General features: G+C 49.2%; 1 protein-coding gene across 1 annotated transcript in view; it reads right to left on the reverse strand.

Annotated features, from left to right (window-relative positions):
* KASH5 (KASH domain containing 5) overlaps positions 1-22550 on the reverse strand; it is a 40966-nt gene extending 18416 nt beyond the window's left edge. Inside the window, exons 1-13 of the mRNA XM_025183571.2 lie at positions 21987-22550; positions 20993-21160; positions 16010-16108; positions 14771-14951; positions 13784-13845; positions 12533-12605; positions 10643-10804; positions 8549-8666; positions 7186-7236; positions 5558-5635; positions 4781-4837; positions 3689-3748; positions 1321-1385 (exon numbers count right to left, since the gene is read on the reverse strand). Of these exons, the coding sequence (XP_025039356.2) occupies positions 1321-1385; positions 3689-3748; positions 4781-4837; positions 5558-5635; positions 7186-7236; positions 8549-8666; positions 10643-10804; positions 12533-12605; positions 13784-13845; positions 14771-14951; positions 16010-16108; positions 20993-21137 (1151 nt within the window). The 5' untranslated portion in view covers positions 21138-21160; positions 21987-22550. The remainder of the gene's footprint in view (positions 1-1320; positions 1386-3688; positions 3749-4780; positions 4838-5557; positions 5636-7185; positions 7237-8548; positions 8667-10642; positions 10805-12532; positions 12606-13783; positions 13846-14770; positions 14952-16009; positions 16109-20992; positions 21161-21986) is intronic.
* Between the last annotated feature and the right edge of the window lie 395 nt (positions 22551-22945).

Genomic DNA, 22945 nt, shown 5'->3' on the forward strand with positions numbered 1-22945 from the left:
GTCATTTTGCCACTTATCTAATCTAAGTCTGTTCGTCTGGCTCTTGTTCTGCCTTTCTCCACGAGATTAGAGGGCCTTTACTACCCAGGATTTTCTCCCCAGACACTAATCAAGCCATCTCTCCCCCTTCTTTTGGGATCCATTAAACAGACTGAGCTCCTTGTGTCTCTCGCTGCAAGGCATTATTTTTTCAGCCTGTGAATCATTTCTGCAGCTCTTCTCTGCACCCTCTCCAACTTTGCAACATCCTTTTTAAAATGAGGACATTGGCACCAGGCACAGGTCTGCCGGATCATCTCATCATCACTCAGAACACACAAGAAGGGATTCCTGAATTGAATCCTTCACTCCTGGCTGCGCTAGGGCAGGTCTTTCACGAAGAGACACTGTCTTGATTAAAGACCAGTGGAGAGAGCTGCCTGTCCCCGAGGTGTGTTGTTCCAGTGGTTTGTTGCACTCTGTTAAGATTTGTCTCTCATTTCTAGTCTGAATTTGTCTGGATTCAGCTTCCAGCCATTGGCTCTGGAGAGAGCTAACCCATGCCACAGAGTGCATGGGTGTGTCTGCCCTCATTAGACAGACACCGAGAGATTAGACAGGCTAGTTCATAGCTCAGGGAACAAACCACGACTTCATCTGCCCGAAGGTCCCTTCTGAGCAGGTTATTCCAGGACTGTCCCTTCTTCCCTGGGAAGCAGCTGGCTGCGGGAGGAGTCAGGGGATAGGGCTGGTTTGGCCTGGCAATTCCCATACAGTACATACAGTGTTCACCAGGCACCCAAGCCCCACAGGGGCAGAGTGGAGGCATAGCTAGAGGGCACCCTAGGAAGCTCCTTTTGGAGAGCCAGTGGCATGCAGCTGTGCATGAACTGCAGCCCAGAAATGCCCAGCACTCTGAGCAGGAAGCTACAGGCTTTTGACCTCAGAGTGTATGCTGCGGAACTCTCTTAGCTGGATTTACCAGTGCAGCTGCTGCCTTCCTTCTTCAGGGGCTGAAGGTGCCTTCTAAGGGCTGCTCTCGGTAATGTCTATGCTCTGGTAGCTTCATGGAACTCAGTGATAGCTCTTGCTTGTCCCTGGCCTTGAACCCAGCCCTACTCCTACTTCACCTCAAACCAGATAACCAGCTGTGACCTCAGTGCCACTTTCTGGCTTTGGCCTTGACCTATTCCTAGCTATGGGCTCCGGCTCTAACCTTTAGGCATGACCGCTCACACCCTGGTTTCTGACACTTTCTCCTTGCCCTCTGTGCCAGCCTGGCTGGTGCACAGATGATGAACAGGGCTGCATATCTATGAGGGGCTGCTCAGAAGCACTTACATGGCCAGATCTTCGTAGGTTTGGCTCAGCTGCTCCTGCAGCTGGCTTGTTTCCAGTCTCAGCTCCTGTGAAGGAAGGACAGACCCTTTGGAGCTTCCTCTGTCACACAAGCCAGGGTGGTGGCTGTGTTCTCCCAAAGCACCCGGATCACCAGGCATTGCTTCAGCCAATGGGCCTAGTTCTTCTTACATTTGCACCACTCTTAGTTGCCCTGGCACAGTAAAGTACCCTTAACGTGGGGCAGAAATGGCCCTCTGAGACTGTGGCCCCGTGCAAGGTGCATAATGGCTCAGCTCCCTCATAGAGGGGTGGTTCGGGGCATGACCAGAACACATGGCATTGTGGCTGTTCTCCACTACCCAAGCCTCACAAGGGGCCAGACTGGAGGCATGGCCAGAGGAGACCATGGGAAGCGGACTTTAAGTTAGAGCAACCCGGAGGTCACACTAACCTATGCCAGGGCACCCCGTCCACAGCCCCACAACACAAGGAGCACAAAGATGGCTTAAACCAGTGATCACCAACCCCTCGATCCTGGAGACTCTCCCAGTTGGTAGCAATCTTTGGTAGGAAGGCAGGCTTGCTGATAAGCAGAGCTCCACAGCTAGCAGCTTGTGTTGAGGTGCTCTTCCCCCCCCCCCCCCATGTTTCTCCCTCTTGCAGCTGCTCCTGGGCGGCTGCCTTTGCACAGCAGGAAGGGGGAGGGGCATTGATGTCAGGGTGTCCCCCTGCTCCTGTACCCCATCTCCTTGGAGCAGGGAAGAGGGAGGCCAGCCTGACTGGCCTGGACTCAGAGCATTCCCTGAGTGTGTGAGGTTTACTTAAGAAATGCAGCCCCAGTGCCCTCTTTCTGAGACTTCCTCAGCAGCCAGTTCTCACCCTCTCTCATGTGCGCACACTCTCTCCCTCTTCCCCTTCCTGCCCTGTACCCCATCTCTGCAAAGCAGGGCACAGGAGACACAGACTGGGAGCTGCTATGGTCTGAGGTCTGCTCTGAATGGTGAGGGCCAGAGACAGTGCACTGTTTCTGAGATGTCCCTAGCAGCCAGCTCATAGCTCCTCTCTCTCTCTCTCTCACACACACACACACACGCACAATATCTGGATTACACACAATCCCTTTCACACTCACATCCCAACACACATTTGTATTGTGGTTACTGCTCTGTACTTCCTGCATTGCACAGATATTCTCTGTAATTTATTCTTTCTAAGTATGTCATTTCAAGTGTGTTGACTGCTCTGTGCATTTCATTTTCATGTTTATTTCTCTTACACTTAAATGTAATTGTTTGAGGAGTGAGTTCTAAAATGCCGAACCTGTACTGACTGGAGTAATAATCCCCATGGTATCTTTTAACAAATATATCTCATATCTTGGTTTTTGGTTTCTACTGGCAGTGCCCATTGGCCATGAATGGGAAACTGCCTTCTCTCAGAGCCAACATCTCATCTTCTCTCCTGCCTCAGACCAGACCCTCCTCTCAGAGCAAGCACCCCACATCCCCCTCCCACACCCTGCTCCCTCTCAGAGCCAGCACCCTGGATCCCCTCCTCTATCCCAACACTCTGTCCAGCCCAGAGCCCTTCCTGCACCCCCACTCACACCCCTCACCTCCTCTTGCACCTGAACCCCTCAGCCCCAGCCCAGAGTCTACACACCCTCCTGAACCTTTGCCCCAGACCAGTAAAAGTGAGTGAGGGTGGGGAAGGGTAAGTAATGGGTGGGGGGGGGGGGGGTTTGGAATGAGTTGGATAGGGCAGGTCCTGGATTGCCCTTAAATTCAAAAAAGTGATCCTAGGCACAAAAAGGTTGCAGACCACTGGCTTAAAGCCACCTTAACCTTGCCCCTCTCACGCACCACCCCCTCCTGGTCCTGGTGCAGGAGCAGAGTAAGTGAGATACAGGCCCAGCAGAACCTTCAGGACTTCCTGGGTCATTGAATCTAATCCCCTTGCTATTGCAGGTCACCCTGTTGCACCATAAACATACCAAGCTCCAACATCAAACATGTATTTGTCCCCACCACTCCTCCTGGGAGGCTGTTGTGGGAACTCCCTGCTCTGATGGTTAGAAACCTGCTTCTAGTTTCCAGCTTAAACTCATTCCTGGCCAGTTTGCCCCATTTGTTGAACTCAGGTGGCCAGCACTGGACACAGTATTTCCGATGAGGTCTCACTGGTGCCTTGCACAAAAGCGTGAATAAGCCTAGGATACCTGTCTTCTCCATGGTCCACTGCTCAAGGAGGAGGATAAAGAGAGTGCACACAGAGCTGGGCAGGGAGGATCCAAGCTCTTTGGTGAATCAGGTGAAGAGATCAACAGAGCAGATAGGCAGGAGCATAGTAGGGACTGGGTGCTCATTACCTGTACTACTGTTTTGTACTCCGCCAGCATGGCCGTCAGCTCTTCGGCATGATTTGTTGTCTGTAAAAAACAAAAAACAGCTTCACTCTATCACAGTGACTTCTATTGCTTCAAAGGAGGCTCTGATAGATTATTGCCGCCAGCTGCTTATTAGACATGTCTGACTTTGATCTTAACTGTGAGGCTGCAATGACACCTGCTGGGCATTAGGAGCACTGGCAGCACAACCAGGACCACAATTTGCATCGGTTTAAGGCCAGCAAGGACCACTGTATTTATCTAGCTAGATTTCCCACATGACACAGGCCAGAGCACTTCCCCTGCATGGAGCCCTAACTTCTACTGGCTGGGTGTGTAAATACACATCAGTGACACTAATAACACCTAGCTCTTAAGGCTTTTTGTGCCTTAAGATGTGGAGAAATTAGAGGTGGAGAAATTAGAGAAGGTCCAGAGAAGAGCAACAAAAATTATGAAAGGTCTAGAAAACAGGAGCTATGAGGGAAGGCTGAAAGAACTGGGCTTGTTTAGTTTAGAAAAGAGCAGACTGAGAGGGGACAGGATAGCAGTTTGAAAGTACCTAAAAGGATGTCATGGGGGGGTGGGGAGATTTGTTCTCCTTGGCCTCTGACGATAGGATAAGAAGCAGTGGGCTTCAACTGCAGCAAGGCAGGTTTATATTGCACATTAGGAAAAATTTCCTACTGGTCAGGGTGGTTAAACACTGGAATAAATTGCCTAGGGAGGTTGTGGAATCCCCATCTCTGGAGATATTTAAGAGCAGGTTAAACAGACATCTTTCAGGGGTGATTTAGAAGGTACTTGATCCTGCCATGAGGGCAGGGGACTGGACCTGATGAACTCTTAAGGTCCCTTCCAGTTCTAGTGTTCTAGGATTCTACTAGATCTCAAAGTGCTTTACAAAAGGAGGTTAGTATAGTTACAGCCACTGTATAGGTGAGGAAACTGAGTCACAGAACGGCAAAGTGCCTGATCCAAGGTCACCCAGCAGTCCAGCAAACAAACAAACAAGAAAAGAAGTACTAGAAATACCAACACACATGCTGTTCTCACTCACAACAGATTGCTCACCTCAGTAAGGGCAGTGTCTTTGCAAGAGAGGAGAGTTTCATATTCACAGAGCTGTGTCTAGAGAAAGGAAATATGTGCTTAACCTTTGCCTATCATTAAGGGTCTCAAAATGCCTGATGTTCATTGGTAAGCTTTTGAACTCCAGTGGGAAAGTGGGATGGCATAGGGTTATAGAAATGAAGAACTGTCAGATCTTCCTCAAGAAATCCCCAAGTCCAGCCCCCTGCAATATGGCATTAACCTCATTTTGCAGCAGGGGTAATAGGCATGGTGTGGGGAAAGAGACATGTCCGCCCTCCTTCCCCCCCAAGATAACACAAGTCAATGGCGGAGTCAGCACGTCCTGACATCCCACTTAGCTGCTCTAAACCACTGCATGATACAGGCCAAAATGATGCTTTCTCATCCCATGGGAAAGTCCAAACTTTAAACAGATTTTTTTTCACAAAACAAAGTATTTAAAAAAATTCATGTATTTTATATAAAAATGATTTAGAATAGAATAGTCGAAATGGAACATTTTGGTACATTTCCTGTTGCGAGAGAGATGATCTTGCAAAAATGTTTAGATTTTATCATATCAGCATTTTTTATCGGAAAATTTTCAACACCGCCTGCTGTAGATGTGTAAAACTTTTAGCCACACGTCACACGCTTGCCTGCAAGCTTTATAAGGAAGCCAACAGAAGCTGCGGGTTCTCAACACTGCTGCTGCTGGGGTACTTAGAACCTAGCAACTGATTTAAGTGACACACACGTTTGCCTTGGTATTAGTACCTTCAAATCTGACTTCTCAGCAGCCAGCCCTGCAACCTTCTGCTTCACTCTGTCTCTCTCTGTGAGCAGCTTTCTGTTCTGTAAAGCAGCCAGAGGTCAAGTTTAGTGTTAATTAACAAACCATAGCAAAGAGACAGGAGCAGCTCCTTGGGCCCCTTCACCAATGAAATGCAGCTGCTGCTGAGGTGAGACACACAAGCAGCTTACCATAGGAAGTGAAAATTAACTCCACATCCAGCCTAAACTGCAGGCACAATAAAGGCAGTTTAAATGCAGTTAGGGCCACATCTTCCATTGATATCAGTGGAAGTTCGGAGCCTAACTAGCTGGAAGGATATGGATTTTCGCCACACTGCAACTGATCAGGACACAGAGGCCAGTAATTCCTGTTCCTATTACAAAATGCCAGGCCACACAGAGTCAGAAGCGCAATTTTGTATCTCCCCAGAAAGATGACAGCTTCAGCAGCACAGCACCCCCCTCTGACTGAGGCTGGAGAGTGTCCCCAAGGAGCCCCCTGCCCTCTAGCACAGTACTGGGACAATGGACACAGGTTAAAATTAGGGATGTAAAAGTGTGGTCGATAAACCGGTTAACCGATAAGCAAAAGCTTATCGGTTAATGCAGACTACGTGCATTTCCCCGCTCCCCTCCCCACTTGCCAGTACATTTTTTAGCAGGCTGGCCAGCAGCCCGGCTCAGTCCTGGCTTGTGATGGGTCCGAGAGCTACTCTCACTGCGGCTCTGCATTTAAAGCGTATTAAGAGCCAGGTGGGAAGGCGGCCCAGCTCAGTTTTGGCTTGTGCCAGGTCCGGGAGCTCAGACCACCCCTTAGACAGAGGCTGCCGCCACCCTGCACCACTGCCTCTTTTTCCACAAGGGGAGCTAGTTTTTAAACTGATTCCCCTCACAGACCAGCTTCCACCTGGCACCCCATACAGCTATCTGATACAGTGGTAGCAGCACTCAGTGGCAGGGGTCATCTCACGAGTGAGGCTGGAGCACATTGGCTGCTGGCCTTGCCCCCAGAGACTACAGAATAGTCGACTATCCAATAAGAATTCATGAGGTTACTCAACTATTCAATTAACCGATATTTAACATCCCTAGTTAAAATAGCTCGATCTCTGGCAGAACACTGAGTATTTTAGCCAGAAATTCCCACCGCCTGACCTATATCCAGTGGTTGAGGTAGAATGTCTGCTTCTGAAAGTCATCCAGACTTGATTTAAATACTCCTAAATCCTACAGAACCCACCCTATCCCTTAGCAAATCATTCCAATGTCTAATAATCCTCACTCTTAAAAATCCCTGCCTTATTTCCAGCCTGAATGTATCTAGCCTTAGCAGGCAGGCCCTGGAGTCTTTCTGTTCTGCTTTTGTCTGTTAAATGCTCTAGATACTTAAAGACCCGTTAGTCACCTTTTGACCTTCTCTATGATAAGCTAAGTAGATTATATTTCACAGACCTCCTCTGTGCTCTTTCCTAATTCACTACTGACTCAGAGGGGAGACTACCTCCCACCTACACTTGCAGCTTCCCCTACATATTTCTTGGAAATTTGGCATTAAAGTACATATGTGGTCAACTTCATAAGACAACTCCAATCTCCATAGCCCTCCTCACCTCCTCTTGAAGATTGTTCACTTGTAAAGAGAGGCACTGCTGTTCCTTCTCCTATAAGTTTAAAACATAAAACAAACATGGACCTAAGCAATATGCCCTAGAGTTTGGCTATGACATTATTCAGGAAACAGCCTCATCTTGGGTCTTGGTTTAATAAATTGCAGTAACTTGGTTACCGACGTTATTTGTCATCAACACACATTTATTTTCACATCCCCCTAAAATCCCCGTGGTGAATTTGCATCAAGAGCCATGTGCCCCACAACAGCTGTGCAAGGCCTGTAAACCACTCATGGCTGCAGCAGATGGGAACTTTGAAATGCCCATGGGTTTCCAGAAAGACAACAAAAATGTAAGTGAACTCAATATTGCCAAAAAGCACCACATTGATGGGCGGAAATCCTCTCTTTATCCCACAAAACGGGTACACTACGGGAAGTCCGGAGGGAAAGCTTTTGCTCTCTCACATGCTGCCCCCTGCTGATTTTCCTCAGCACTCCATTGCTAAGTTATCATTTGGTGTAAATCAGCACACATCTGCCGATCCACACCGCCTAAACAAACCCTAGACCAGGGCTGGAGAACCACAGGCCCGGGGGCCAGATGTGGCCCCTGGCTTGCCTGGATCTGGCCCCCGAAGCTCAGGGCTCCCCTCTTAGCCTACTGAGGGACTGGAGCACACAAAGTCTACTAGCCTGAGCCCCATTAGGCTCTGGCGTGGCAAGGGGAATGTGGGAAGAGTCTTTCTCCTGCTCAGCCAGGGGCCACATCAGTGAGGGTTTGGGGTTTTTTTGGCTTCTCACTTGTGTGTGGACCCCGACTTATTTTTCTGAGAGTCAGTGGCCCCTGCCCTACAGAAGGTTCCTCACCCCTGCCCTAAGCGTTAGAGACCATTCCAGATCGGATCTCTTTGCTACCTGGAGCCAGGTGGAACAGTGGGTTTATAATGCGAAGGAATGTCCCACTAAGAATGATGCTGAGCCCCATGAGCTTGTTACATGTTAGGGAAGTGCCAGTTTCCCATGGTCACTTTCTGAGGCTCTCAGCAAAGAGAAGGTAAGAAGTTGAGGTTTTCTTGGGTGGTTACATATACTCATAGCTCAGCATGTGGGCAAACAGCTTCAGAGAGTATGTGACCTGTGCAAAGTTGCATGGTAAATCATCTTCAGCTTTAGCTAGTGAACCCAGGAGTCCTGGCTCCTAGCCCTCCCTGCTCTAACCTGATTCTCTTCCCCCTCCTCCCAGACAGTAATTGACTCCAGGAGTCTTAGCCCCACTTCTCCAGCCTCTAGGGAATACCGGCTGCCGGCCTTTGAACCTCCAGCCAGGAAAATGTTGCTGAAACAGACTCACAAGCACCTACCAGCTGCCGGGCTTGTGAGTGAAGTTTGCCATTCTCCTCTTCTAGACTTTTCGCAACAACCTTCAAATCTTCTAGTTCATTAGACACTGATTTAGCCTGTTCCAGGGCCTGCTGTGAACTACCAAGGAAAACAGCCAGTTAGGAAAGGACAGTAATTCAAAAGCTTCTTAATTAGCAATGATCAAGGTAGCCTGAGATAACAGCAGTACAGGACCAAATGCCACTAAATAAGAAGTCTGAAGCTAGGTCTACACTTGCACTACGTCTAGACTGGCATGATTTTCCGCAAATGCTTTTAATGGAAAAGTTTTTCTGTTCTAAGCATTTGCGGAAAAGAGTGTCTAGATTGGCACGGACGCTTTTCTGCAAAAGCACTTGCGCAAGAGGGCTTTTGCCCAAACGGGAGCAGCATAGCATTTCCACAAGAACACTGACAATCTTACATGAGATCGTCAGTGTTCTTGCGGAAATTCAAGCGGTCAGTGTAGACAGCTGGCAAGTTTTTCCGCAAAAGCATCTGCTTTTGCGGAAAAACTTGCCAGTCTAGACGCAGCCGCAGAGTTTTTGTACTGTCAGTTTCACTGGAGATAGTGAACTGGTAAAAGAAAAGTTCTGGTTTGTGTTCTCACTTACTTCCACAGCCATCAAAGAGTGTTCACATTTGCAGCACTTCCATCGCTGATGGGAACAGCACCCTAATGGCAGCTATCTCACAATGCAACTCCCCCTATTTTGAAAATGGGTCTTGTGGGGCGTGATCACAGGGCATCCTGGTACCTACACAGCTCCGTCTCTCCAAACCCTGATCAGCTCCAGTAGCTCAGCAGTGCTCCAGGCAGGGGTTCATTTGCTCCCTGGAGCACGCATTGTCACCTGGCAAGAGGGTAAGTGAGCACTTGCCAAGAAAACAGGAAGGGGTGTTTCAAAGTTCCCCAGGGTGGAGGGAGATTTATGGGGGGGAGAGGCAGATATCTGTTTACCGGCATTGGAGCAGTAGAGCTGCTGGCCAGAGTGGTCACCTGGGCACTGTGGGATACCCTGCAGAGGCTAAATGCTCTGTAAACAGCAAGAACATGTCTCCACTTGCACATCACTGCAAAAGCATTAACTGTAAGAGCTGTATGCCTCTTGTGAAGGTGGTTTTCTTTTGGCAGTGAAACTTCTGAGTTTCACTGCAAAGCCATTGGCAAGTATAGATACTCCCATGTTTTTTGCGCAAAAAAAAGAGACTTTCTCCACTTTAAATGGCAACTGTAGACGTGCCCTGAATTTCCTTGGAAACCTCAGGAGTCGCAATAGTTGATGCAGAGGATGGACATATTTATTACTCTTTGCATTTCAATAATCCCTAAAGGCCCAGTCATAGACTAGGGCCCTAGTGGGGAGGTGCTGCACAAACTTCCAGTCTGAGCAATGAATACAGCTGCTAAATTCCCCCATGCACCCACACAGCAGCTACTTAGTTTAACATATCCAACACCCAGAAGAGTGAGACTGCTCAAGCCTTGTGAAATAATGAACAGAATAGATAATAATCACCAAGCACTTCATCAGCATCTTAAATCCGCCCACGCAGGGATGGAACATGAGGGCCATGTCTCAACATGCAGCTAGGCTGCACAACAGCTGGGCATGGGAAGGCAAGGTGAATCCTGTACCTGGTCCACACCTCGGGCAGGGGAATTCAGGGAGACAGAATGGAATTAACCATGCTGGGATGTCGCCAGAACAGCTGGGAGAGCGTGCCCTGTCCTGCAGTGAGCATGATTCAGGGTCCCAGAGACTGTGCAAAATCGAGTGTTTACTGTAGACCTCGCCCGATCACCTCCAAACCCCACACTGGAGTACAGGGACCAGTATGGACAACCAAGAACCCTCTGCTCAGCCCCCACCCCGCTCCCAGCAGCTCAGGCCCCTTGCAGCACACTCGGGCCAGCACTGTCTGTCAGAAGAGAGCCCCCCCAGTGAGCGTCACACACAGCTCTTTGAAGCACACTGCCTCCTAGCACATTGGGGTGTCGGCGCTAACCAGAGAGGACAGGGCCCCTCAGCCTGCCCCTGGCAGCCCCCTTGTCTGTCTCCCATCTCACTTACCTTCTCAGTCTACTCTTCAGCTGGAAGATCTCTTCAGTGAGGCGGGAGCTGTGTTCCTCAGCTGCCTCGATGGTCCTCTGCAGCTTGGCATTCTGCATGGCCAGCTTTTTGTGGCCATACTCCAGGTCTTCAATGCTGCTCATCAAGGCGGCAGCCTCTTCCCTTGGAGGCCGGCATGAGCAAGGGTAAGAGGGCAGTTGGTTGGGAGATTGCTCCTCTCTGGCACTACCATCACACCCCACAGTGCTACTTGCCTAACCACAATCTCCACACAACAGGCCCAGCATGGAGAGGGGGCGCATTCCGTCACTGAGGCTGACATTTTTGTCTCAGCCCCACTAGGAAATGGACTGAGACACCCGACCCCTAGCATATATCATACCCAGCTTGATGGCAGTCAGCATTGCTGATGGGTTGCTAAAGGGGACCTAGTGTAGAGAAATCTATGTATTACATATCTTCACATAATTTCATATGACTTTGCATTGTGCTATTTTGTATTTCAAATGACTTGGCATTGTGCCTCTCCATATAATCTTGTATTAGACCCCTATTTGATATGGGAACTTTGTATTAGAACCCTATATAGAAAACTTGTAGAAAACTGGGTATATAAAGTGGAAGAAAAATGTCTTTTTGCTAGGAGTAGAATAAGATCTGCCCCCCACTCTCTGCCCCCCACTCTCTTCCCCCCACTCTGTAATCAATTGCCCTGTTGAATGAATGAGGTGTGAATGAGTAAGACTTGGAAGCCAGGCACCTCCAGACAGCTACAACAGTTGAAGAGGGGGTGGAAGCCAGACCCAAGGACAATAAAACTTGTCAAGTGGGCTCAAGAAAGAAGAGCAGACATATTGAGGGCCTTGGGGATTAGAAGCAGGCACCTTCTTTGGAAAACACCCTCTCTGAACAGCATCAGGACAACAGGACAGAAGCAGCACAAAGGACCAAGGGGGACAGACCCAGATTTTGAATCTGGGATAGATTTGCATGAGAGGGAAGCTTCTATAAAAGTGAGGTGTCTTGCAGAGGGCCCCAGGTCTTGTCTTGTCACCATCGGAGCATCGATCAGGATCAACAGAAGCCCAGCTCCACCCCTCAGCCATCTAACTCACCTGGCTAGTGAAGTTAAGGGGAGCAACTAGTTGGTAACAACAACAAGACGGAGTGTGCTTGTTTGTCTGTGTCAGTGCATGAGTGATATATATATCATATTCATATAATAAGTCTTGATTGATCTATGTATGTTCAATAAATGTGGCATGTTGCCTTATCCCTCTGAAAAAGATCCCAGGTGCTTCTTGTAAGTACAACACTAGATGAGCAGTGCCCATCAGTAACTCTAGTTCAGCACCCGACACAGCAGAGACTCAGATAGTGACTGAACCCAGACTGCAAGGCAGCGGCAGTACTATTTAACCCCACAGGCAGCCGCTGGCCCCCTGAAATTACCACCATGGGGAAAATGATGGCCATGTAGTATTCCCCTTCCTGCCGTGTCACAGTGGACTATCTAATCCAGCATCCCACATCCCACTGTGCTGGATCATTGGCCACTCCAGATTGCGGTTGTGGTCCATTTAAGCCAGCATTCGGATTCTAAGAGTGGCTGGTGCTGGGTGGTTGGGAGAAGGGCATTATTGTGACCCCCCAGTAATGCATCTCATTACTGAACACTGCATACCTAGGAGGGTTATCCTTTCCTGACTCCCTGCAGCATATAAATGGTCCTTGTAACTCTCCTCCTAGGTCCTGGCCCTGTGGCTGCTGCTACTAAAGCATGTAATCCTTTTCTGAGAACTTACACAGGTATGAGTCCCCAACATCCTACAGCATGGGTCAATTATGTCCCCAGCGTTCCTATCTGGCAGACTATAAGTTGGTACTTACGGGTTTACACTGCCGATATCACCACCATACCCCTCTAACTGTGCAGCACTAGAGACAGCCCTCTGCCACCTCCCTGAAGAGGAAAGACAGAGAACGATTTCAGGGCTGCAGCCTTGCAGGGGGTTTCTGGTCGTTACACTCACTGCTATCAGGAGTAGGAAAAGTGAATGGGAACCTGAAGAGCGATATCAAATTATGCGCAGGACACCTGCTCAGAGGCTCCCACTAACCAGCCAGGAGGGGTAGTAAACTCAGGGAGAAGTTGTAACTGACCTTTAAGAGACTTCCTCATGTCTGTGAAATGCCACTGGCCCCTTCTGGGCTGACCAGAGATGTGCCATGGCAGGACATCACAGCCTCTCAGCTGCATTGGGGGGCACAAAGGTGGCTGAATATTTCCCCAGTCCTGGAGCTATCCAGACAACACCTGAGTCCTCAGCATAAGCTAGAGCAGCCCAAAGGTTGTTTTGCCTTACTTGTGGCTGCTGGCAGCCCTTAGAAGTTGTTACAGTGGCTGGGATAACTGGAATGCAGAGATACTCTGGCTATGGCCCTGCTTTCCTGTGCCAGAGCCTGGGGAATGGGGGGAGTCCTGACAGGGCAGGCCGACTCAGTCTCTCCTCATACAAAGCTCTCCCTCTAATCTAGGTTCTTATACCACACCCTCACTGCAGTACACCCAAATTGTCCAAGCATTGCAGAAATGAGGGCAGGGAAAGCAACTTAAGATCAAATTCTCAAAGCCCAGGGCATTTAGGCACCTAGCCCTCACTGATCTTTCACTAGGGTCTAGACTCCTGGATCCCATCACGTGAAGATTGCCCTAAGAGCTCCCAGGATGCGAGCTCCGCTAGCTTTCCCACTGCTTGGTAGACCCCCAGGAGTGGTTCCCAGAAGACTCTGAATCACACATCTCACATGCAGACAAGCCCAATCAGACACAACCTCTGCTCTAGAAGCTAATCAAGCTCTTTTTCCTACAGACAAGGCAGGAAGAGAGAGACTGCTGTTGATTTTTCTACCTCTAAACCCTCAGGAAGCACCCAGATGCTACAGCAACAGAGGGGCTATGCAAGGATTAATTATGTATGTATTTCAAAACTTGGGTGGGTTCCTGTGTCCTCAGCAGAAAGGATGAGGACAGACACCTCAGTCAGGCCAATCAATAGCACATCAGGCTGCACTACCAAGCCATCTATATTTAGAATTAAATACACAGTTCTTTTTATTATCCCTTTCAGCACAACCTACCAGATGGCCACAGGCGCATATCGTCCACAAACTTGTCTCCTTCCTTTGTGCTGTCTAATCCCCTGGATGAAATATAAATTAATAATCATAATTTCCACTTGATCACCATCCATATGAATTGAATCGTGTGCTCTGTGCATATTCCCAATTCACCACCCGCTTCTTAATAAACATAAGAATGACAATAGTTCCTTAAGTTTAGTAGGGGATGTTATGCCATCCGACACTAATTAAGTCGCTTAATTAGTTGGGATAAGAACTGCTCAGGTCTCTTTAATGCTAAAGTCAGAAAAGCTATGCACGCAACAGGTGAGGCCTTAGGGCTATCCCAGATAAAGCTGTGATACTAAGGCCAAGGGAAGGGTTATATTATGCATTTCCCTGACTGTTTTTGTTAGAAGGACACAGAGCTAATAACTATTAATATTACTAACAAGACTGATTTTGGAAACCTTTTTAAAAAAAACTTAGCAGCACATATGACATAGACACACAGCTAGATGGCACAGGGAGTGGGATTCTCACCGCAGTATGGGCATGCGATAAGAGCACAGGGAACTCCTAAAACAACTCTCAGAGATGTATATCAAGTCCCTGCAGGGGTCTGGGAGTCAGGTTCCACTCCCAGCTCTTGGAGAGAATATATACTAGGTGGGCAGAGCAGGACTCCTGGCTTCTATTTACTGCTCTATGGTGTGGTGTTGTCTAGGGACCTGGAGCAGGAAGGAATGGGAGTCACAGGGTTAAGCTGCTATGAAACCCTGGAAGGCCAAGTTGCTTGGCAGATCAGATCGCTGCATAGCAAGATTCTCACAAGGCCTTAGGTGCCAAATACCCACTCATTTCCATTTTTTTAAAGTACCTTTGAACATCTGGCCTTTCACCTCTCTGTGCCTCAGCTTCCCTTTCTGTGAATTACCGTCTTACCCTCTCTTGCTCTGGGGTTGTGACACCTAAGTCACAGCTGTTCCTAAATTATCTACTGACCCATCCTGCCGACAATTTTCAATCCAGGTCTTCATGATGGCACGGAAGGTTGGTAAATCCACTGCAGCTCCCCTTTCTTCTGGGTCCAGCATTTTGTAAAGCATCTGCAGTCTCCCTTCCTCGCAGCTTTGCCCTGTCACAGACTGCAAGTACTCGATAATACGGAAAACAGACACCTGTCCTGCAACCAGAAATTCAGGCATACAATAATAACCTCCCAGCAAAACACAAACATTGCTAGAGATGGAAGGTTGGTCTTGTGATTACAAAAATGGTCTGGGAGTCTGCAGATCAGTGAAATCAGTGGAAGTTAGGCCTTTACCCGCAAAGATATTTAGGTGTTTGAGTTGCTGCAATCTTTGAGTAATTGTATGGATTTGTGCGCTAGACACACTCCTAGAGCCACCTCAAGGCATTTAAATAAAGTGACTTTGTTTTCAAAGTGACTCACTGCAACCTCTAATTAACAGGTGGGCCCTCTCTCATGGAAATCTATGTCCCCTCTGTGACAGCGCATCGGGGTTCCCCCTGATCCTGCACCCCCGTAGCAGCATGAACAGACTCCGCCAGCCAGTAGAATAGAGAGGGTTTATTGCTTCTCCAGGATACAGCACAGCATAGACGTGATGTGGTTACAGGAGTCAGGGCCAGGCAGCCTTAGACCCCTTGGGTTAGGGGATCCATCATCCCCCAGCTTAGTCTGTTCCCTTCATGTTCCCAGCCAGCAACTGCCTCCCTCCCAGACTCTGCCCCCAGCCAGGTGTCCGTCCCCACCTCCCTTCCTTTGTCTGTCCCTCTGAGAAGAGCCTTGTTATCTGCTCAGGCTGGGCCTAGGTGTCTGGGCCAATATACATATGAGTGAGTCAGTGGAAATCACACATCACAGTGCAGGGGAACACCGGTTATGGGTTACAGAGCAGACAGCACCCCCACTATGTCACACCTTCTTCTTCATAGTATTATAGTTCCCCTCAAGAAGTTGACCATGCAACCTGCTGTCCACTTTCCACTTAGCCTTGTTCATTAACTCCTAGGAGACTGGTAGATCCCAGGCACGGCCTTACTTTTTCAAAGGTCTTGGGAATGGGAGGGTAGGCGTAAGGGCTGAACACTCACTGACTGATTCCACTCTGAAAGGAACCTTTGAATCTAACACACAGTTGGTTTCCTGATAGCACTAAAGTGGCTGGAACTCTGCCAGGACTGTGCATTTCCAGCTGACATTAGAAAGCTTTCTACCTGTTTGTTCCAGGTCACAGGCATCAAACGTGCAGGTCAATACGTGCTCCTCAGAGCATTGGTTCTTGCTGCTTTCTGCAGAGCTCTCCCATGACTCTGCTAAGGAAGAGGAGGAGAGATGTAACACTTACAAGCTAAGAATATAAGAACAGCCATGCTGGGTTGACCCAATAGTCCAGTGTTTCTCAAGGTGGGCTGCAGACCGGCTTTGGGAAAGCTGCTAACAGGCCCACACTGCTTTGTATACCTAAAGGATCTGTAGCCACTAGGGATGCGAATGTTTACCTGGTTAACTGGTAAGCTCCACCCTTAACGGGTGAGGCTTACAGGTTAAGGTTAACTGGTAGGGTCTGGAGCAGCTCCCTGCCTGCCAAAGGCAGGGGGCTGCTCCAGCCTGTTAGAGAAAAAGCTGCCCCCCCAGTAAAAAGTTTGGCCAGGCTGTTTTTGTTCAGTACTCCTTGGGAGAAACCGGCCGCACACTTCCTGTATACCATTGCCTTTAGAAAAAGGGAAGGTGTGAAAAGGGGAAAATACCCTCAGACTCTCCCACCTGTCACCTTGGCGTGAGAACTGCGGGGCTTACCTGGTTGTATGAAACCTGCACAGTTTCCACCCAACTCCTGGGACACAGACCCCCCACTTGGTGACCATTGGGCCATGTACGGTAATATGCAAGCGCGGGAAAGCGATGTGCAGATTTGGGGATAAATACCTATCGCACAGTTCGCTCGAGGAGGTCTTCGCAACACACGTACCACTGTGCGTGTGCCTTCTCGTATACTTCAAAGCGCTGCCGGCCTGATCAACCGACCAGCCACCTCCCCCGACTCTCGGGCGTAACCAAGGTCTTCGCAACTGAACCGATATCTTTGAAATGTTCCGTGTGCTGTGTAAGTTGGTATGTATGATTTGATTTTCTTCGTTGTATAAGCTTAGTGTTGTACAGTAGTTGTTTTGGGTAGTACATAGAGTTTGTAGTTATCACTATTTAATTAGCGTAGCTGGATATTTTTAGAATAGAGACTATTGCCCTTGCCATTCCCATATTTCTGACACGTTTAACTAAAAATTGTAGAATAAATATAATAAATACTGTAAATTCATTATTAGCACGGTCTATTAAAAATCTTAGAATAAATACTATAAATTCATAACTGTCATAAATAAATATCTTTTATTTGCTAAAACGGTCCACCTGGTTCTGTCCTTCCCCCCCTTAGGTATGTATCATCAGACCTGTGATTCTCGCGACATGGCGTCACGAACAGGATGCCCGTGGGAAGATAGAATTAACTTAACCCCGGAAGATTTACTCTTCCATGCCCAATAACACGAAATCACCAACACAGGTGACGGCATACTGGGACACCTGAATATAACCGCTGAGGATAAAAAATGGGAGGTACGCCTTGATGGCCCATCACTGGGTTGCATCCTCCACACGCACCCCACTAGTCACTTTTTCCTGGTGCTGGAGGAAAAGCAGGTAAAACTAGCGGGCCTTAAAAAGCCACTAGATCCAGCAGCGACCCCGTCACGCCCTTAAGGCTATGGAGGCCTGCATAAAAAAAGCAGGAGCCTCTGTCTCTCCCTCGACATTTTACCCCGACTTAGAGACTGGGGGCCGAGCACACACCTTAGCCGCCAACATAGCTGCCACTCTCGTAAACGCGCGAACGCACCATAAGTTAAAACCTGATACTTATGAACCTCACCACCTTTTAGGAGCACTATACGGCCAGTTCATAACCGCACTGCGCCTAATAGAACAGTACAAAGTTACTGCATGAACAGTTAAACAGCAAATGTGCCCCACAAACCAATTAAATGGGATTTTACAGCCTTACTAGACAGGGAGCATTGAAGCTTCCTGCAGCTCTCCTTGGCTGGAAATGGTGACTGGAGCCAAAGGGAGATGTGAGACTCTGTGGCTTTAGAACCTTTAAGTAAATCAATTAGTGTGGGCCCACTAACGGCTTTCCCAAAGTTTGAGAAACACTGCAATAGTCCATCTAGCCCAGTATCCTGTCTTTGACAGTGACCAGTGTCAGATGCTACAGAGGGAATGAACAGAACCGAGCCGTTATCAAATAATCCATCCCCATCCGCCAGTCCCAGCTTCTGGCAGTGAGAGCCCCAGGGACACCCCGAGCCTGGGGCTGCGTCCCTGACTACCTTGGCTAATAGCTACTGATGGACCTACCCTCCATGAATTTCTCTCATTCTTTTTTTTTAATCCAGTTATCGTTTTGGCCTTCACAGCATCCCCTGGCAATGAGTTCTACTAGCTGACTGTGCATCGTGTGAAGATGTATTTCCTTGTGTCTCTTTTAAACTCACAGACTAATAAGTTCACTGTATGACCTCTGGTTCTAGTGTCACATGAAAGGGTCAATTACACATCCCTTCACTTTCTCCACTCCATTCATATTATAGACCTCGATCATATCCCACCCTTGCTGAACAGACCTAGTCTCCTCATATGCAAGCTGTTCCATGCACCATATCGTTGTTGTTACCCTTCTCTGCATCTTTTCCACTCCTTATATAATGGTTTTGAGATGCGGTGACCAGAACTGGACGCAGTATTCCGAGGTGTGGGTGTGCCATGGATTTATATAGTGGCACCAGGGTATTTTCTGTCTTACTATCTCAATCTTTTTCTTAATGGTTTCTAACACACCCTGAGCCACTGCACATGGAGTGAATGTTACCAAAGCACTGCATGTCTGGTTCCAGACTTAATTACCTGCAAGCAAACACACACCCCTTCTGGAACGTCCTATGATCCCATTACTGTGCTGTGGGATAGTGGACAACTTGCTTGAATATGGCCTTTGTAATTACACTAGAAGGAACAATGCTGGCCTGTCTGAGGGGCAGGAAGGTGGGGAACGGTCTCCCAGAAATCTAATACTATAGGTTATTTTCCTGTGCTAACTTTTAAAATGCCATGATGATTCACACACACACCACAAAATTCCCATGCTTATGCCCAGGGATAGCAATAGACCAAATTCTGCTTATACCAGCCCACATCTGGACTAATTCCTCAGGCTTAAATTGAGTTATTCTGGATTTATGTTGACGTAACTAAGAGAAGAACTTGGTTTGACAGGTCAAATCACAGGACGTGAGTCAGAGGAGAATTGAGTTCACAAAGCCTGATATGCGTAGCCACAGTATACATGTATCTTTGTATCTTTCCATCCCTATGCACTCTTCCACACCCCATCTATCTCAGGCAGCAATCGTCATGGTACCCAGGCTTTCTTTGATCTCTTACCCTAACAGTTTGGAATAACCAAGTCAGCATCCGACCTAAAGCAGGCTGTCCTGGGCAGCATAGTGGGAGGCAGCTGTGTTGGACAGGATGATTCATCCGCCTCTGAGACTTGCCTCAATTCAAATAAAACCCAGGCTGTGCCCCATGAATCCTACAAAGACAGCCTCAGTGTTCTTTACAAGCACTTTCAGAAGAGTCCCTCTAGACTGTATTACAGAGCACTTTCAGTTAACTCTCCAGCTGCATCTAGACTGGCAAGTTTTTCCACAAAAGCAACTGCTTTTGCGGAAAAGCTTGCCAGCTGTCTACACTGGCTGCTTGAATTTCTGCAAGAACACTGACGATCTCATGTAAGATTGTCAGTGTTCTTGCGGAAATGCTATGCTGCTCCCGTTTGGGCAAAAGCCCTCTTGCGCAAATGCTTTTGCGCAAGAGGGCCAGTGAAGACAACGCGGTATTGTTTTGCGCAAAAAAGCCCCAATGGCGAAAATGGCCATCGGGGCTTTCTTGCGCAAAACCGCGTCTAGATTGGTACGGACTCTTTTCCACAAAAAGCTTTTGCGAAAAAGCGTCCGTGCCAATCTAGACGCTCTTTTCCGCAAATGCTTTTAACGAAAAAACTTTTCCGTTAAAAGCATTTGCGGAAAATCATGCCAGTCTAGACGTAGCCTCTAGGTATTATAGCCATCTACCACATAAGCTAAAAGCCTATGTGGTAGCTAAGACTGCTAGCTAAGGCTGCAGAGCCAACTAGATGCCACTAGATGGGACAATACACCACACCCTGAAGCTGTGGGTGAATGGGCTACATAGCAAATGTGCTTCTTGCTTTTCTTCTTCACACTTAAGCTCTCACAGAAAGGCCCCAATCCTGAAATCCAGTCTGCACCATTGGGGCTCCTCTACTGATCTGACTGCAGAATCAGAGCCTAACCTGGGAGGCAGCATGGTCTAGCAGGCAGAGTACTAGGCTAGGCATTCTGAACACCCTGAATACCATCTACATGTTTTGTTAGTCTATAAAGTGCTACCAGACCATTTGTTGTTTTTTTCTGTAACAGACTAACTCGGCCACCCCCTGAAGTACGGATGGTGAATTTGTTGTCCGTAGGATTCAGAGCCATTTGGAGGAATGGCGTGGATCTCATCTCCAGAGCTAGTACTGCAGATTTAGGCAGACCACGCTGCTCAGTTTACCCTTGGATTGTGTTTTCACTTGCAACCATGTGGCTTAGAAATGTAGCTAGCTATTCAGCAAAGCACTTACCTCATAGAGGTAGCATTACAAATGGTGCTTAGCTACTACAGTAAGGGAGGGGGGATATAGTAGATAATAGGCATGTAAAAGTTTATCGGGTTAACCAGTAGGGACTGGAGCAGCTTCCCACCTGCTATGGGCAGGGGGCTGCTCCAGCCCCACGGCAGGCCCCCAGGTGCCTTGCAGGCAGGGGCTGCTCTGGCTGAGACTGCTCCAACCCAGCTAGTGCAGCTTCTGCCTGTGGCAGGGGGGATGCAGGCAGGGGCTTCTCTGTCCAGGCTGAAGCAGCCTCTGCTTGCAGCAAGGGGGAGGCTGCTCCCACCTTGCTTGCCCCCCCCTTAAATTGGTTAACCAGTTAAATAGTGTGTAACCGATTAGCCAATTAAATGGGATTTTACATCCCTAGTAGACAGACAGACCCCAAACTGGTGCTACATACCCTCTGATGACTGGACCATATGCAATTGTACAGCTGCTGCAGGGTTGTGAGACAGGGTCTGCATGTTCGCTGGCTGATCTGTATCTCCACAGAAGCTGGCTTCATCAGAGATCCAGGGGGAAGCGGCCTCCTGTGAGGACAGCATGTCTCCTGCCACATTCGCTAGCCCTGCAATAAAACAGACAGTATGATGCTCACTGTCCTCCTTCCCAAAGGAAGCTCTCTGCTGGGGGTAGCATAGGGACCAGCCTTCCCAATGCTGTCCTCATAAGCACTAATCAAGGGACACCTGATTAAACTGCAGCAAATTGATTGATCGATCGTATTCCACTAGACAAGAATAAAGGCTAGAGCGGGTAGGGAGGGACTCACTCTACAGGGGTAGCTGTATTGGTGTAGTTACACCAGGACAGCCAGACCCTTAGATTCCCCCACATGTATCATTCTAGGAGCTGGCTTTGGCCCAGTGCCATCAGCACTCGGCCCCGAACTGTTCGCTTTTGGAAGAGGTCTCGGGAACCCCTCCCCTGCTTAGACTGGAATCTGTCTTGTCTAATCAACTTGGGCATCCATGGAGCAGAGGGCAATGTGGGGGTCAAGACACCCCCCCCATGCCCATTAAAAGCTTATTTGCGGGGTCAGCTGGTGCTGCCCTCTCTACCCGAGGGGATGGATTTAGGGTAGACAGCCTATCTGAGAGGGGTGTGTGGGAGTGGTGCTGAAAGAAGCGGGGACAGTTGTACCAGGCTCAGGGCAGCCCCCACAAGTCTGTAAAAATGGGGTGAAATGGGATATGATGAGCCAATGGGCCAGGTGACCTGTGGGCATTACCTGGGATGTCTGGCCGACATGAGTGTATTTAGGGAGAAGAGCATATTTGCTTAGCATCAATGGGTTTTATTCTGACTCAGCCATTGGCTTGCTTGGTGACCTTGAGCAAGTCCCTGCCTCACTGTGTGCCTCAGTTTCCCCATCAGGGGCTAATGATACCAACCTTTTTTGTGGTTTATGGGGGCAGTGGGTCTGTGGGGCTCTCTGGAGCTGGTGTGAGTGTGGTGGGCAGGGGAGATTTGGGGTTGGAGCTTACAGGGGGGGGAGCAGGTCTTTGGGGCTTTCTGGGGCTGGTGTGAGTGCTCAGGGACAAGGGGGGATTTGGGGTTCAGTGGCTTTCAGGGGCAGTGGGTCTTTGGGGCTGGCATGAATGTGGGGGGACCAGAGGGGATTTGGGGTGGTTGGGGGACTTCTGGGGGCAATAGGTCCGTGGGGCTCTCTGGGTGAGTGTTGGGAGGTGAGGGGGGGGGTTGGGGCTGTGGGGCTGGCATGAGTATGGGGGAAGGGGGATTTGGGGTTGGGAGCTTAAGGGGCTGCGGGGCTCTCTGGGGCTGGTGTGAGTGCTGGGGGGCAAAATGGGGGGACTTGGGGGCTGGCAAGGACAGTGGGTGTGTGGGGCACTGGCGTGAGTGTGGGGGCAGGGCGCTGAGGGGGGGCGTGCCCCCCAACATTAATTCCCTCCTCGCATGGGGGGGCGGGGCACCTCCTCCCCCCGCCCGGGGCAGCCCGCTCGCTGGGGGCTGCCCGGGGGGAGGGGCGGGAGGGGCTGGCGCGAGCCTCAGAACGATGCCGCCCGGCCCCTGAAAAGGCGGGAAAATTCAAACTTGGGGCCGGGCGGCGGTTGGGGGCGGCAGCAACGGTCGCGGCTTGAGCCCCTTCTGTGCGCGCGCGGCGGGGGGAGGGGCGGGTCAATGGCACCAGTGACTTCATAGACGGAGGGGGAGGGGGGAGCGGGGATTCCCCCAAATTAACCAGGCTAATCACCCTCTACAGTTATTAAGTAGAGGAGGGGGGGGGAGAGGCTGCCCCATGGGTAGGGCACCCCCCCCAACGTGGGCAACCCCCCCAAAAAAGTGACACCCCCAATGAAACAAACACTGCATGGCAAGGGGGGCTGCAAAC

The sequence above is a fragment of the Pelodiscus sinensis genome, unplaced genomic scaffold (genome assembly GCF_049634645.1).
Source record: "Pelodiscus sinensis isolate JC-2024 unplaced genomic scaffold, ASM4963464v1 ctg144, whole genome shotgun sequence".
Taxonomy (NCBI): Eukaryota; Metazoa; Chordata; order Testudines; family Trionychidae; genus Pelodiscus; species Pelodiscus sinensis.